General features: G+C 38.3%; 2 protein-coding genes across 2 annotated transcripts; both read left to right on the top strand.

The window, feature by feature from the left end:
- LOC135804290 (recQ-mediated genome instability protein 1-like) lies at positions 1 to 1,918 on the top strand. Its single transcript, XM_065318116.1, has 3 exons — positions 1 to 255; positions 321 to 1,576; positions 1,636 to 1,918. The coding sequence occupies exons 2-3, from the start codon at positions 353 to 355 to the stop codon at positions 1,762 to 1,764; spliced, it is 1,353 nt and encodes a 450-aa protein (XP_065174188.1). The 5' UTR covers positions 1 to 255; positions 321 to 352; the 3' UTR covers positions 1,765 to 1,918.
- LOC135804289 (uncharacterized) lies at positions 1,903 to 17,080 on the top strand. The gene is made up of 8 exons (XM_065318115.1): positions 1,903 to 2,044; positions 2,103 to 2,327; positions 2,391 to 2,628; positions 2,689 to 2,778; positions 2,905 to 4,469; positions 4,530 to 4,582; positions 4,644 to 4,978; positions 16,745 to 17,080. The coding sequence occupies exons 1-5, from the start codon at positions 1,913 to 1,915 to the stop codon at positions 3,702 to 3,704; spliced, it is 1,485 nt and encodes a 494-aa protein (XP_065174187.1). The 5' UTR covers positions 1,903 to 1,912; the 3' UTR covers positions 3,705 to 4,469; positions 4,530 to 4,582; positions 4,644 to 4,978; positions 16,745 to 17,080.

The following is a 17,080-nucleotide window of genomic DNA, read 5'->3' as shown; positions in this document are numbered from 1 at the left end:
ATAAATTCAAACAAGTACGATAAGATTTATGTGAGTTTATTTACGTTTGGTATTGATTTTGTCCCGTATTATAAAACTTTACTGGCTACAATAAAAAATAAATCAAGTTTTGGTACCACTAGCGCCATCCGTATAACTTAACATGTACTTCTCACCTGTTTTGTTGCTGGTAAACAGCTTTTGAATTTACGCACTTTGTGAACAACTTATTTTATCAAAATTGTTTAAACTCTGTATTATACGTGAAGAATACAGGTATAGTTTCTCATAAAACATTATTATTTGACCTAAACCCCATTGAAATATTGCTTATATTTTAGAAATTCGCAGTTTCATCATTATAACCTTAAAAATGTGGAATGCAGCTACAATTAAATCAAGTTTTGCTTCGAAATACATTAAATTAAACGACGATTGGTTGGAACAATGCGTGGAATGGGTGAACAGTGAATTCCCGAATGTTTCCCAGGATGAAGCCATTAATATCATCTATCAAGAGTGGTTAATTCTTGATATTCGAGATGCACCAACACCTGCAATTTTACCTCCAAATATCTCTGAAGTAATTGAAACTACACTACATGAAACAATCTACTTGCAATTATTATATGTAGTAGACATTTCAAAACCGAAATATTTACAACTAAAAAGCATCAGAAGTAAATTTGATGATCACACTGAAGATGAAGAGTCCTATGGAATGCTTAAACTGCAACTTACTGATGGAAAACAAGAAGTATCAGCTATGGAATACAAAAAGATACCTGGTTTGAGCTTGAACTTACCACCAGGACTAAAAATATGTTTCAAACCACCGATTTGCATCAGAAGAGGCCAGATTATAATGGAACCTCAGATGGTAGAACTCCGAGGTGGTGTTATTCCTGAAATAGAAGTAACAAATTGTGTAGAGAACATCCTGGCTGCTGCATTGAAGCAACCATTGAATAATAATCCAAAAGATGGTTATATAAATAACAATTATATTCAACCAGTGCCTGATTCTCAGGGAACATCAGTCACAGCAACAAATGTAACTGGAATGACTGCCGAAACATCTAGAAATGTTACTCAACTGAATGATAACAAATTTCAGAATGATTTTGATGATATTATCACTGATGACTTCTTCAATGATCATTTGGATGCCTTAGAAACAAATGTCGAGGAGAAAAACGCATATTTTCCAGATGATGATGAAATGGATGTGATGTTTGAAGCACAAAAAGAAGAAATTTTGTCATTATCAAGTGATACTCCAGTGATAACATCACCTGAAACTTCTGTAACAACCCCAATTAAAAGACCCATCATGACTATTGCCAAATTAAATGAGATTAAATCAAAAGTAACGAAAGGAATGTTCAAAATCAAAATGGAAATAATGCAGATTTTGGAAAAGTTGAAAGTCAGGGATAATTGTTATTCGATGAAAGTCCTAGCAGCAGATGATTCTGGTGAAATTGAGGTACAAATGGGGAATAAAGTGATGACTGACCTACTGGAAGTCCAACCAGAAGAGTTTCAGGAGTTGTTTTCACCTGGGAATGCGGTAGATGAAGTAAAACTTGGATCTGTAAGTATTGAATAATTTTAATCCAGAAAATATTAAATTTTTCAATTGTTTTATGGCAGATAATTAAAAAGTTAGCTGAAAAAGTCAACGATTTCAACGCCCATGTAATACTCTCCGTAGAATCAAACAAAGACCCGGTTGTGACAGAAGTCGTGGAAATGTTTTCATCAGAGGCTGAAATTGAGTAGATAGAAATTAGTTTTTGTTTTTTTCGATATAGTTTATTTAAGATTAGCTACCAAGGATACATATTTATTTATTTACTTTTATATCTAAACAAAATGTAAGCATATCAATACATTTGTCGACATTCACGCCTCAAATACATTCGTTACAATGTCATCTAATTACTCATTTGAGTCATTTTCTTACGAAGAAGTCGTTGAAGAGGAAACTGTGATCTCCGAAGAGACAGCCCAAGTAAACATCGAAGAAGACTCTATACATTCAGGAGAATCAAAGTTTAAGGTATAAATAATAAGTATTTAGGAATTATTAACATTTTATTGATTGAAATATGCTTTAGACTTATACTTTTGAAGCAAATGAAGGACGCAGCCCGAACGAAATTCAGCAATGCATCGATTTTTGGAAATTTATCGAAAGTCATAAAGACCTATATCCGAAACATGGTTTCAAGGTGACTGCTCCCACTGATTGCAAAGCGAAACAAAAAGGTAGACATACTGAAGAGTTAACATGGACGGAAGTATTGAAGTTGTTAAAGAGTAAAAATCTTGATAAAGTTGCAGTAAGTTTATTAATTTTAAAACAAACTTTTATGTTTTTACGTTTTTAAACTTTTGTAAAATAGAATCTTCCTACTGATCCAAAAGAACTCTGTAAAATCGAAACATGTTACGAACAATCACAACGAAAGAAAATTAAATCACCATCACAACAACGAAAATCACGTCTCGATACAATCAAGAGTGAAGACGACGAAGATGATGATGTAGACGATTTCCAATTGGACGTTTTAAACGATTACGAGCCATATAAAGTGACCTACGCTGAAGTTGAATGCCAAACTGACCCGATAGAAACAACCGGTAATTATAACAATCAAAATTTCTTACTTTTTTCCTAAAAAAATAATCGTTTTGTGATAGAAAATGAGGCGCAGACCGATGAGACCGCCAGCGTATTGGACCTACGAGAACGTTTCAAGGGGCTGGATGATTTACTAAAGGAAGTAGCAGGTAAACAGTTTTTTGTGTGTTCAGTGTTGTTGTTTTGTTCGAAATCCTCCGAATTTCTACCTGGCTGGCTCAGGTAAGAAATATTTCACAAATTCCCGGTATATTTACCGTGTGATTCTTTCCAAGGCGCCGATCTGACGGGGTACTTCGACTGTATTTGCGATCCCCCATGTGAATGGTTGCCCTATCCTACCTCAACAAGTTCCCCGCAACCTGTGAGAAAATCCAAGCGTAGAAAGAAAGACATATGTACTTGCAGTTGTGGCGAAGCGAACTGTTTATGCTCTATATGTGCGGAGATTCTGAAAAGTATCCAAAATGCTAGAGATAGTTTTGAACAATTGAGTGAATATGAAATCGAACAGTGTCCATGCGTGGAGTTAAGCTGCGCTTGCTTGGAGGACTACCGCACGCTGTTGGATGTAAAATTAGAGATTAATCAAGCTGTCAGAGAGGCTGCGAATGACCCTGAGGCGAAATTCGGTTTACCTGTGAAATGTAAATGTTCTTGTGAGCAGAACAACTGTCCTTGTAAGATTGTCATGCAGCTCTTCAGTGAATTAGACGAGCTAATGGGCTACAAAGAAAAACCGTTATTTTATTATGACGAAGAACTGGAACGCACAATTGGGGTGGATGTGTGTCGATGTGATGGTGAGAACGATGACGAACAATGCGCTTGTTTGAGTTTTTTCCGTCAACGAATAAAAGATAAAATTGGTATTAATACAAACCATTCACAGCAAAATTTGCGTGGAAAATCACCAGCAAATGCAGAACCTGATCAAGATTGTCTCTGTGAGGATCGTGATTGTTTGATGACTGCGTCGGTGTCAGATGCATCAATACTCACTGAAATTAAAAGTTATAGTGACATTTTATTCCCTGCAGTCCCGCCAAATTCAACTACAAGTCAACTGCAGTGAAATTAACAACTTTTTTGATTGAATATACAATTTACAAAAGAGTTAAAGATTTTGGCGGCAAATTTTACAGCTTGATGTGTAGGGCAGCCCATTTTGTAGGTAACTACTGGCTGTGATATGAAAGAAAGCGACATATCACACCAGGAGTTCCTTCAAACCAGAAACCCTTTGTGAAGCATTGTAAAATTAAGCGCTTTTAATGTGAAATTATGGCGATGCTGACTGATCGTGGGTCCCACGAAGAGTTGTCACTAAACATTCTGCTTTGCTGAACCAGCTTTATGAATTACAAAATACTCATACAACTAGATCACCAAAGAAGAATATGCATGACGGTTTCTGGAACACGCAACTTGCAAGAACTTCAGTAGCAGATGTGAGGTTATGGCTGTGGATGTTGTGCGGCTGGTGCGTTTTTTTCGCCCCGTTGCAGGCGAGTGTTCCATCTAGTCACACGATAAAAGCATTGCAAATAGACGCCAACACAAGCGTGCACCAGGCGAAATGCGAACGTGGCAAATGCAGGGCAGTAATGCACAAAAAACTTACCACGTGTTTGCTGTGGACGGCAGCGGTGAAAGACGCGCGAGGCTAATGCGAGTGGGAAACGGAATGAGTGGCGCGTAATGGAAGGAAGTGGCGCGCAAACCGTCGTTTGCTTGTGTGGTACCGACGCATGCGTCAAGAGCACACAACAACACGAAGGGGCACGTTGTTACACGAACGAAGTAAACACAGTTCATTTGCTTTCCAGTAGATGTCCCTGTACGTATACAAAATTATTCCAAATTTCCAAACTTTTATTTGATGCTTCTTTTATTCTAGAATAACATCAGATTAATATTATGGTGACCTACGTGAATGGCCGTATATATAAGGTGCGTTGACAATACTTATCTAATAAATTTTATCAAGCATTGTTATTTATTTTTGTAACAGTGTCACTAGAGCCAAAAGTCTAATGCGGTGAGCCGTTGAACTAATTTCAAAACAGGCTCGATATTCAACGATTATTAAGCCTCGTGCTTAGTCGTATTAATCGCGTCGGTGAGTCGGTGCGTGTTTCTATTGCCAGCCTCGGTTATATTTGATTGGTGTTCATCTTCCATCGAAATTGCTAATAAGAAATCAATTTCATTTTTACGCGCTTCGTGGTCCGTTGCATTACGTCTCCGGAAAATTGAATTCGTTCAATCGTTACTATCCAGCATCTACGGTATGTGCGTACTGCAAACTGCGAGGGACATGAGTTGGAGTTCGCCATCGTTCCACAGGTAGGTTTAGCATTAATATTTATTTATTTCTATGATTAATTATGTCTTAATGTCTTTGGTATGTACACATTTCAAAGTAAGTAAGTCTCTACGCGTTTATCAATGTTAGTGTTGTGTAAACAAACAGTTTTTTTAATGGCGTACAGATCTTGCACTGGCCGCATGTTATTGCAGACTACATATTTTGGTATATGTGAATATGTGTTAACTTAATTTAAATTCCCTATTTGCCTAAATAAGGGATATATGATACAATTTGATTATTATTAATTTTATGGTTTTTTTCATGATTTGTATTCTGTCCACGCGATTTCAATGATTCTTACAAATATGCATAGTGCGAGAGTCATTTTATAAGATGAGCTCTTGCAACCCCCCGAAATCACGCCGGATGTGCCTTAAAATCGTCCTCAATCTTTTACGATTTCAATGATTTTTCGAAACACTCGGGGCAATTTGGCTGTATCTCGCGAACCGTTCACGCGATTTGAATGATTCTTTCAAATTTGGATAACGCCAGAGTTATTTTATAAGATGCGCCCTTGCGACCTCCGGAAAACGCGCCGGAAGTGCCTTAAACTCGTCCTCAAACTTTCACGATTTCAATGAATATTTAAAACACTCAGTGGAAATTTGCCTGTATCCCACGAACTGTTCACGTGATTTGAATGATTCTTTCAAATTTGCATAGTGCGAGAGTCATTTTATAAGATGCGCCCTTGCAACCCCCCGAAATCACGCCGGAAGTGCCTCAAATTCGTCCTCAAACTTTTACAATTTCAATGAATTTTTGAAACACTCGGTGGAAATTTGGCTGTATCTCGCGAACCGTTCACGCGATTTGAATGATTTTTTAAAATTTGTATAATGCGAGAGCCATTTTATAAGATGCGCCCTCGTAACCCTCCGAAATCACGCCGGAAGTGCCTCAAAATCGTCCTCAAACTTTTACAATTTCAATGGATTTTTGAGACACTCGGTGGAAATTTGGCTGTATCTCCCGAACGGTTCACGCGATTTGAATGATTTTTTAAAATTTGTATAATGCGAGAGTCATTTTATAAAATGCGCCCTTGTAACTCCCCGAAATCACGCCGGAAGTGCCTCAAAATCGTCCTCAAACTTTTACAATTTTAATGAATTTTTGAAACACTCGGTGGAAATTTGGCTATATCTCGCAAACCGTTCACGCGATTTGAATGATTTTTTTAAATTTGTATAATGCGACAGTCATTTTATAAGATGCGCCCTTGTAACCCCCCGAAATCACGCCGGAAGTGCCTCAAAATCGTCCTCAAACTTTTACAATTTTAAAGAATTTTTGAAACACTCGGTGGAAATTTGGCTGTATCTCGCGAACCGTTCACGCGATTTGAATTATTTTTTCAAATTTGCATAGTGAGAGAGCTATTCTATAAGATGCGCTCTGGCAACCCCCCGAAATCACTCCGGAAGTGCCTCAAAATCTTCCTCAAACTTTTACAATTTCAATGAATTTTTGAAACACTTGGTGGAAATTTGGCTGTATCTCGCGAACTGTTCACGCGATTTGAATGATTTTTCCAAATTTGTATAGTGCGAGAGTCATTTTATGAGATGCGCCCTTGTAACCCCCCGAAATCACGCCGGAAGTGCCTCAAAATCGTCTTCAAACTTTTACAATTTCAATGAATTTTTGAAACACTAGGTGGAAATTTGGCTGTATCTCCCGAACCGTTCACGCGATTTGAATGATTTTTTTAAATTTGTATAATGCGAGAGTCATTTTATAAAATGCGCCCTTGTAACTCCCCGAAATCACGCCGGAAGTGTCTTAAAATTGTCCTCAAACTTTTACGATTTCAATGAATTTTTGAAACACTCGGTGGAAATTTGGCTGTATATCGCGAACCGTTCACGCGATTTGAATGATTCTTTCAAATTTTTTCTTAAAATTAAAATTTCATCTCTCATATTTTCACTTTAACCAGCCTACCTTTTTTAGTTTACGAGATATTCGCGATTGAATAAAATGGACAAAAAATGAAAAATGTCACTTTTTAGCACTTTTACTGTAGTAAATATAATTATTTTATATTTTTATCTGATAAAGAATCTTCCAATCTTTCATAATCAGCAATTCGTTGGTTGCTATCGCTTTTAGTTTAAGAGATATTAGTTATCAAAAATCGTCGAAAAAAAAGTATCAAGCACCCTCCCTTGGCAATTTTTTTCTTAAGACTTAAAATTTTGTCTCTCATATTTCCCTTTTAACTATTCTATCTGATAGAAAATAGTCCGTAGATTAAGACGCTGCGATCAGATCTTATTTATCTCTTTTAGTTTACGAGATATTCGCGATTGAATAAAATGGACTAAAATTGATAAATGTCACTTTTTAGCACTTTTAGTCGCGTTTTTCGACCTTTTACTGTAGGAAATATAATTTTTTTATATTTTTATCGGATACAGAATTTTCCAATCTTTTATAATCCACAATTCGTTGGTAGTTATCGCTTTTAGTTTAAGTGATATTAATTATCAAACATCGTCGAAAAAAAGTATCAAGCACCCCCCCTTGGCAATTTTTTTCTTAAGACTTAAAATTTTGTCTCTCATATTTCCCTTTTAACTATCCTATCTGATAGAAAATAGTCCGTAGATTAAGACGCTGCGACCAGATCTTATTTATCTCTTTTAGTTTACGAGATATTCGCGATTGAATAAAATGGACTAAAATTGATAAATGTCACTTTTTAGCACTTTTAGTCGCGTTTTTCGACCTTTTACTATAGGAAATATAATTATTTTATATTTTTATCTGATAGACAATTTTCCAATCTTTCATAATCAACAATTTTTGGGTTGCTATCTCGTTTAGTTTAAGAGATATTAATTATCAAAAATCGTCAAAAAAAAGTATCAAGCACCCCCCCTTGGCAATTTTTTTCTTAAGACTTAAAATTTCATCTCTCAGATTTCCCTTTTAACTATTCTATCTGATAGAGATTGGTCCGTAGATTAAGACGCTGCGATCAGATCTTATTTATCTCTTTTAGTTTACGAGATATTCGCGATTGAATAAAATGGACTAAAATTGATAAATGTCACTTTTTAGCACTTTTAGTCGCGTTTTTCGACCTTTTACTGTAGGAAATATAATTTTTTTATATTTTTATCGGATACAGAATTTTCCAATCTTTTATAATCAACAATTCGTTGGTAGTTATCGCTTTTAGTTTAAGTGATATTAATTATCAAACATCGTCGAAAAAAAGTATCAAGCACCCCCCCTTGGCAATTTTTTTCTTAAGACTTAAAATTTTGTCTCTCATATTTCCCTTTTAACTATTCTATCTGATAGAAAATAGTCCGTAGATTAAGACGCTGCGATCAGATCTTATTTATCTCTTTTAGTTTACGAGATATTCGCGATTGAATAAAATGGACTAAAATTGATAAATGTCACTTTTTAGCACTTTTAGTCGCGTTTTTCGACCTTTTACTGTAGGAAATATAATTTTTTTATATTTTTATCGGATACAGAATTTTCCAATCTTTTATAATCCACAATTCGTTGGTAGTTATCGCTTTTAGTTTAAGTGATATTAATTATCAAACATCGTCGAAAAAAAGTATCAAGCACCACCCCCCCTTGGCAATTTTTTTCTTAAGACTTAAAATTTTGTCTCTCATATTTCCCTTTTAACTATCCTATCTGATAGAAAATAGTCCGTAGATTAAGACGCTGCGACCAGATCTTATTTATCTCTTTTAGTTTACGAGATATTCGCGATTGAATAAAATGGACAAAAATTGATAAATGTCACTTTTTAGCACTTTTAGTCGCGTTTTTCGACCTTTTACTATAGGAAATATAATTATTTTATATTTTTATCTGATAGACAATTTTCCAATCTTTCATAATCAACAATTTTTGGGTTGCTATCTCGTTTAGTTTAAGAGATATTAATTATCAAAAATCGTCAAAAAAAAGTATCAAGCACCCCCCCTTGGCAATTTTTTTCTTAAGACTTAAAATTTTGTCTCTCATATTTCCCTTTTAACTATCCTATCTGATAGAAAATAGTCCGTAGATTAAGACGCTGCGATCAGATCTTATTTATCTCTTTTAGTTTACGAGATATTCGCGATTGAATAAAATGGACTAAAATTGATAAATGTCACTTTTTAGCACTTTTAGTCGCGTTTTTCGACCTTTTACTGTAGGAAATATAATTTTTTTATATTTTTATCGGATACAGAATTTTCCAATCTTTTATAATCAACAATTCGTTGGTAGTTATCGCTTTTAGTTTAAGTGATATTAATTATCAAACATCGTCGAAAAAAAGTATCAAGCACCCCCTTGGCAATTTTTTGGTGTGCGTTAATATTGTACTTGCTTCTTTACCAAACGAACTTGAAGAATTCACGAACTGTTCTGACTCCCCGAGCCGGAGGTGTCCCTTTTATATCCCAATTTTTCATCGTCTGGTCTTTGTGTTTGTACATTAGCTATAGTGAATAGGGCGAGACGTCGGCCAGACGGTCTCGGCAATTATTACCGCCGGATAGGTATAAATATGTCAAATGATTTGAATTAAGGGATTCGTACCCAGACTACAAGGGGTTACTCTGTTTCGTTCAGACTAAACAAATGTATTGAAATACAATGGTAGTACGAAAATGTAGTAGACTAAACATCCTTGACGGATCAACCACAAAGCTCAGACGATGAAATAAATGTAGATCACGCTACATAACCCCCCTTCGAGTGTGTAACACGATCATTAATAGACACCGGCAGTGTAATAGTCAGGAAACCGGACTCGGCGGCCTGATCTGGTTGAAGTACCGGAAGTTTTCGGCGATTGATTGGAGTCGTCCTCTGTTGATTTGTCCTCATCCTGACTTTGAAGTGGGCTCTCTTTGGGAAACGTGACTGTAGTTGGTTCCTTCGATGCTTCAATGGGGTCAGGATTGCAAACATAGGCTGGCTTCACACGGTCGATGCTAATGTTGACGTGGCGGCGATTTATTTCTAATTTTATGACTTTATCACCTCTTTTAATTACTTGGTAGGGACCATCATAGGCAGGCTGAAGAATCTGCTTTTGGCTGTCTCTTCGTACAAACACATGGGTACAGGTATCCAGGTCCTTGTAGACAAATGTACTGCGCTTTCCATGGTGTTTCGGGTTTGTTGGACGCAGACTGGCCATGTGATCCCGTAAAAGCTTAACAAATTCTGCCTCGCTGGTTGTATCCCTGGACTGGCACAAGAATTCACTTGGTAGTCGAAGAGTTTGTCCATATACCAATTCTGCGCTGGTTGACATTAGATCTTCTTTCCATGCGCTGCGAAGTCCCAGTAGCACGGTTGGAAGGATCTTTGTCCACGTCGCCGTTTGGTGGCATCTGATGGCAATCTTCAGTTGGCGGTGCATTCTTTCGACCATGCCGTTTGCTTGAGGGTGATACGCAGTGGTTCGTAGGTGTTCGGTTCCCAGAAGCCGACTTAACTGTCGGAACAGTTGAGACTCGAACTGTCTTCCTTGATCGGTAGTTATTCTTAGCGGTACCCCAAACCTGACAATCCATCCAGTGTAGAGGGCCCACGCAACAGTTTCTGCTTCCTGATCGCGCAGAGGAATAGCCTCAGGCCAACGGGTAAAACGATCCACACACGTGAGGCAGTATCGGTAGCCATCGGAATATGGCATTACAATTAAATCTATATGCACGTGTTCAAACCTAGCTGATGGAGCGATAAAGTGGCCCACTGGAGAGGAGATATGTCGGACAGTTTTTGTTCGTTGGCACTCTAAGCACTCTTTTGTCCATGTTGCACAGTCACGTTTCATTGATGGCCACACGTATTTTTGAGAAACCAATTTGGAGGTGGCTTTTGCTCCGGTATGGGCAATATTGTGCAGCGACTGGAATGCTCGCTTCCGATGTTTACTCGTCAAGTATGGCCTCGGTTCTGATAATGAGGTATCACACATGACCTTGTCGTTTGTACCCAATATCGGAATGTATTCGAGTTTCAACCCTGTGCCGTGCTGAAGTAAACCTTGGAGTTCGACGTCGTCCTTTTGATCACTGGCTAATGTCGCAAAGTCCATGGTGACGCTTTCGATACGCGAGAGGGCATCAGCCACGGTATTGTCGGCTCCAGCAATGTGTTGAATATTGGTGGTGTACTGGCTTATAAAATCCAGATGACGGAATTGCCGTGGTGAACAGGTATCCGACCGCTTCTTCATTGCATAGATCAACGGTTTATGATCCGTTATAACGGCAAAGTCGCGACCTTCTACCATATGTCTGAAGTGTTTGATAGCTCGATAAATGGACAGTAATTCTTTATCAAATGCACTGTACTTTTGTTCCGCTTTGCTTAATTTGTTTGAGAAAAACGCTAATGGTTGCCATTCTCCATCAACTTGTTGTTGCAGTACTGCGCCAACTGCAATATCGGACGCATCGCAAGTCAGAGATAATGGGGCTGAACTGCATGGGTGCACTAGCAAAGTTGCACTTGCAAGCTTCTCCTTGCATGTGTCGAAGGCGGAAATTGCTTGAGGCGTCCATTCTATTGGTGCATTTCCCTTGATGTTTCCTCGAAGTAGATCATTCAATAGGGTTTGGTCAGCTGCAGCATTCTTCATAAATCGGCGATAAAAATTTAACATACCCAGGAAGCGTCGTAATCCTTTTGCGTTGGTAGGCCGGGTGAATTTGGTTATGGCCGCGATTTTCTCGGGTAAAGGCATTGTCCCATTCTTGGTGACCTGGTACCCGAGAAATACCACTTCAGCTTTTCCGAATCTGCACTTTTGCGCGTTGATGACAATACCATAGTCCGATAAACGCTTGAAAAGTGTCTCGAGGTGCGTCAGATGTTGTTCTTCATTTTCTGATGCGACAAGAATATCATCAATGTAGACAAAGCAAAAATCCAACCCCCGGAGTACTTCGTCCATGAATCGTTGGAATGTTTGCGCAGCGTTACGTAACCCAAATGTCATGTATGTAAATTCGTACAAACCAAAAGGAGTAATTATTGCTGTCTTTGGAATGTCTTCCTCAGCAACTGGGATTTGATTAAACGCACGTACTAAATCTATCGTAGAAAAAACAGATTTTCCTGCCAGCGCGTGCGAATAATCCTGCAGATGCCGTACGGGATAAAGGTCCGGTTCGGTGCGTGCGTTGAGACCACGATAGTCACCACACGGCCTCCATGAATTGTCGGGTTTGGGCACTAGATGAAGTGGAGCTGCCCAACTGCTGCTGGATGGTCGTGCGATGCCGAGTTTTACCATGACGTCGAATTCTGCCCTGGCGGCGGCTAATCGGTCTGGTGCAAGTCGTCGTGGTTTGTGCGCCACTGGAGGTCCTGGCTGGATTTTTATGTAGTGACGGGTATTGTGTTTTACCTCGCATTGGCTACCACCAGGTCGCATCAACTGTGGGAATTTCATTAACAACGTAGCATACGGTGTATTTTCCACTGAAGTCACTAATTTAACCGATGGGGTATCGCACTGAGCTACGCGACCGTTTGACACAATATTTGTTGATGAGTCTTTCACGCACTTTTGTTTGATGTCCAAGATTAGATTAAAATGTTCCAAAAAGTCTATGCCTAAGATAGGATAGGTGATGTCTGCCACAATAAAACACCAACAAAACTCGCGACGAAGTCCGAAATTCACTGCCATTGTTTTTGTGCCGAACGTTTTGATGCACGTACCGTTAGCAGCAGACAAGTCGTAGTCGGTCTCCGCCCGAGGTCCATCTACGAATCTTCTAGGCCATACGCTAATATCCGCGCCCGTATCTACTAAAAAATTCTTACCGGAGTTACGATCTAGCAGGAATATGCGGCGAGAAAATTGTGGGCTGTGGTCGCTGTTCGCCTGATCTAACGACTGCCCGCGTCGTTTCCCTGGGCGAAAGTGCAAGGTGTTGTGCATCTTGTAGATTTGTTCCCAAACTTTCGATGATACCAGCACACACCCGGTTCCTTGGATTTGGATCTTGGTTGGCTGTTCGATCTATTGCGGAATCTGCTCTGCCGTGATGAGGCGGTGTGGAGTTCTCGTATTTGTTGGGTAAGGTCGGCAACTTCTTTTTGCAGCATGGATAATGAATTTTCCATACGCATCATCCGATCATTTTCCCACGAGGTTGTAGCGGCAACTACGTGTCGTGTGGTAGGCTCTCGCGAGAAAGCATCATGAGAGCAGTCGGCAAATTCGAGAAGGTCTTCCAGGGAGCGATTCAAAAAAGGTGCCAGCGACGATTGTAGATTTGCCGGCATAGCTGCGAGTAGGAGCGAACGAAGGATTGAATCCGAGGCTGTTGGATCTAGGTGGCGAAGATGGCGAACAAACTGCGAAGGTTTTCGATCCCCAAGTTCTTCGCGCTCGAGAAGTTGCATCGTCTTCTTTTGTTGTGAAGCGCCAATGCGTTTTTGGAGCTCCATTTTGAGAGTTGTGTACGGTGATGTTGCCGGTCGATTGATGATCACATCTCTCATCTCTGCTGCTTCTTGGGGGCCGAGCGCCACCACCACGGATGTAAAACGTTTCCCTTCGTCGTTGCACCCGTTTATATCAAACAGCATTTCCACTTGGGCAAACCATAATTCTAAGTCTTGACTGTTGAATGCCGGGAGGTGGATGCTTACTGCTGATGAGTGGGCTGGAGTATCGTTGCTGCTGCTTGTGCTGCTGGTGCTGTTTTTAGGAGACATCTTGGCTTTGAGCTAGTTGCTTTTGGACACACACACAAAGAAATTTCAATCACGTCGGGGTCACCACTTTGGTGTGCGTTAATATTGTACTTGCTTCTTTACCAAACGAACTTGAAGAATTCACGAACTGTTCTGACTCCCCGAGCCGGAGGTGTCCCTTTTATATCCCAATTTTTCATCGTCTGGTCTTTGTGTTTGTACATTAGCTATAGTGAATAGGGCGAGACGTCGGCCAGACGGTCTCGGCAATTATTACCGCCGGATAGGTATAAATATGTCAAATGATTTGAATTAAGGGATTCGTACCCAGACTACAAGGGGTTACTCTGTTTCGTTCAGACTAAACAAATGTATTGAAATACAATGGTAGTACGAAAATGTAGTAGACTAAACATCCTTGACGGATCAACCACAAAGCTCAGACGATGAAATAAATGTAGATCACGCTACAGTCTACATTTGTATTATATTCGGTCATCAATCGACGTGTAACATGCATCTGCTGTGTTTTGTGAATAATTAAAAGTGCGTTTAACGTCCGTAAATGATTTTTTGCTCGCTTTTGATGTTTACATTTGAAATTACAAGAATGCTGCGGTTTTATTGTCGGTTATTGTGTGACAACGGTCGCTAGATCACTTGGATTGATTGCCATGTTGTTCCCCGTTCTTAAGAGGTCCCTTCCTGCTTGAGTAAGTAATTTTTATCTCACCGTTTCGATACTCCGCACAGAATGTTTGTTTTTCTCCGATGTGTGAATATAATATAATTTTGTTGTACCATAGAATATAAATTAAAGATATATTGCGTTTTGATAGGCATTACTAAATTGGTTAAGGCTGACATTTTCATGCAATATCAACTTTGTTGCATATTTGATAAAATGTGTTTTAAATTTAAGTCTGCCATTACTAGATAGTCGGTTAGATGGCACTACGATGCATGTTTTCGCGTTAAATATTCCGTGTTAGTGGTAGTGAGTGCACATCGTGTCCGTGTGCGATCACGCGATTTCGTGCAAGAGATAGGTAAGTTTGTTTACCTGTAGGTATCGAATCTTTATTTTGTGGAATCAAAACACAACGTTGCTATTTGTTATATTAGCATCGTAAATTTAAGCAAATATTATTCAATTCTTTTATGAATATAACTAACATTTTTTTTATTAATTCTAATAGTTAATTATAAAAATCATCAAGAATGCAAAACTTATTTATTATCTGCAGATTACTTAAGCAAGTATCACTTAAATATTTTATTTAAAATCTGGCACTCAGCCAGCATAAGAAATCAGAATTACACAAATCGAATTTCAATTTTTCATTACTTTTTAATAATCTAAATTTTGAAACTACAACTCGTATATGTCAGACGCACTCTTGATCGCGACTATCCTCGCACTCTTGATCGCGACTATCTCCGCACTCTTGATCCTCTCGACGACAGCCGTCGGAACGGACGCTACGCTCGCAGTCGGCGCGCTTCAACATAAACTAAGTTCGGAATAATTTTCCAAGATGCGGAATTTAATTCTTTATTTCCCTGTATCGAAATTTATTGCGAGAAAATTCCGTAACGCGCGTTATATTGAAATTTGTGTGTGTACGCTGTAGTACTCGTTGCGCTACCTTCATACGGTGCCCTGAACACGAGTCACTTCTACCGCTACCCTCGTACGATGCCCTGAATGGGTGTCACTTTTACCGTCACCCTCGTCACGTGATTGAAGATTATAAAACTTCCAAAATTTTTTTATAGAACAGAATAATGAAATATTTTAATTACGTGAAGTAAAAGTTCAAAAATAGTTGCTAAAGGAGCTAAGATAAGAGATTTGCCTTGTTGTTCCCAGATTTTTCAATTGCGATTATGTCCAAAACCCTCTTATTCACATAAACAATGTATCCTACAATCCGGAATTGAATGCAGTCTATATCCTTTTCATATAGACTTTTATCCTTTTCATATAGACTGCATTCAATTCCGGATTGTAGGATACATTGTTTATATGAATAAGAGGGTACGTTCAGAATATAAAATCTTTCCATTGTATTGAACTGTATCCACAACATGAACAGTTTATACTCGTAGTTTGCACTCTTGGCTCTTATCGGTGTTAGTGCACAAACAACTTGTTTTTATTGCGTTGCAGCGCATCCGATGCGCTCAGCAGTGTTTGTTCCATTTCTTACTTAGTCGATCGTGCGCTGCGGCGTAGTGTGCACGCGTTTACTTGCGCGGCGGTCTTCATGGCGACTTATCGCGTTTCTTGTGATTTTAAGCCGGTAGTTGAATAATCAGTCACCAAAGATAAGATTTAGAATTAACAGACAAGTGCGGCCTATAGTTAATGAATTATCGCACATGGAATCAAGAAATTCGTGGTTTTACAACGTACGCACCACGTGTTTTCCGTCGGCCGTCGGATATCTTCCGTCGGCTAAGAAATACTCAGGCTTGTTTCGTATATTCATTTAATTATTAATTTGAATAAACATCATTTGTGCATCGTATGGAATATTTCATCTGCAAAAACGTATGTAATATAAAAACAATATTCTATTACAATTACCAACCTTATAAGGAAAAACGATCCGAAAAATTAGTTAACATTTTAATACATAGCATAGTCGTCACATGGTTGCATATATTAACCTTTGGAATACAAGTATTGGAATATTGTCGCGTTCCGTCGGCTGCCCATTCGCACTCATTCGGGATTTTTTCGTGCCTTCTTTTTGCTTTTGTATTCATAATTCTGTCTGTGCTAATTTGTGTGTTTAAGAGATCTGAATTTTATATTTCTTTAAAATGTGTTTAATACATTTATAATTATTAGCAATTATATTATTTATTATGTTTTTATTCACGTACTTATCACTTCCCCTAGGTAAACAGTAGAAAACAGGTAATAAAACATTCAATTTTGATTTTGTATCACCCTGTATATAAATTTTTTTAATGCACTGCGAAAAATGAGCATAATTATATTGTTTTGGGGCGATTTTCTTTTTCAGGTGAAGATTTTTTTTGACAACACTCGGTATGTAAATTTTCCTTTATGCCCAGCCAAAAATTGACAATATTTATTGTTTTGGGGTGATTTTCTTTTTGAATTGAAGATTTTCTTTCGATAACACCCTGTATATAATTTTCCACTGATGTCATGCGAAAACAGGGCACAATTTACTATTTTCTAGTGTTATATTTTGTAATTTGATAGCCATGCATATGGCCGCTATGCAGATGATAAACATGCTTTAAAATGACGTCACGTATTTTGTAGGTATTGAAATTGCAAATTCTAAAGTTATATTGTATTTAGTTTGTTAATAAAGAAATGTTAAAGTCAA

The sequence above is a fragment of the Atheta coriaria genome, unplaced genomic scaffold, assembly GCF_025399875.1.
Source record: "Atheta coriaria isolate IRGN ID8LTWV9N9 unplaced genomic scaffold, Caltech_Dcor_3.1 hic_scaffold_3_pilon, whole genome shotgun sequence".
Taxonomy (NCBI): Eukaryota; Metazoa; Arthropoda; class Insecta; order Coleoptera; family Staphylinidae; genus Dalotia; species Dalotia coriaria.
This window is presented reverse-complemented; position numbering and strand designations above follow the sequence as displayed.

Coding starts and splice junctions, on each gene's coding strand:
- LOC135804289 (XM_065318115.1), top strand. CDS start 1,913: ATGTCATCTAATTACTCATTTGAGTCATTTTCTTACGAAGAAGTCGTT. Junction 2,328..2,390: donor AAAATCTTGATAAAGTTGCA/GTAAGTTTATTA, acceptor TTTGTAAAATAG/AATCTTCCTACTGATCCAAA. Junction 2,629..2,688: donor TGACCCGATAGAAACAACCG/GTAATTATAACA, acceptor GTTTTGTGATAG/AAAATGAGGCGCAGACCGAT.
- LOC135804290 (XM_065318116.1), top strand. CDS start 353: ATGTGGAATGCAGCTACAATTAAATCAAGTTTTGCTTCGAAATACATT. Junction 1,577..1,635: donor ATGAAGTAAAACTTGGATCT/GTAAGTATTGAA, acceptor GTTTTATGGCAG/ATAATTAAAAAGTTAGCTGA.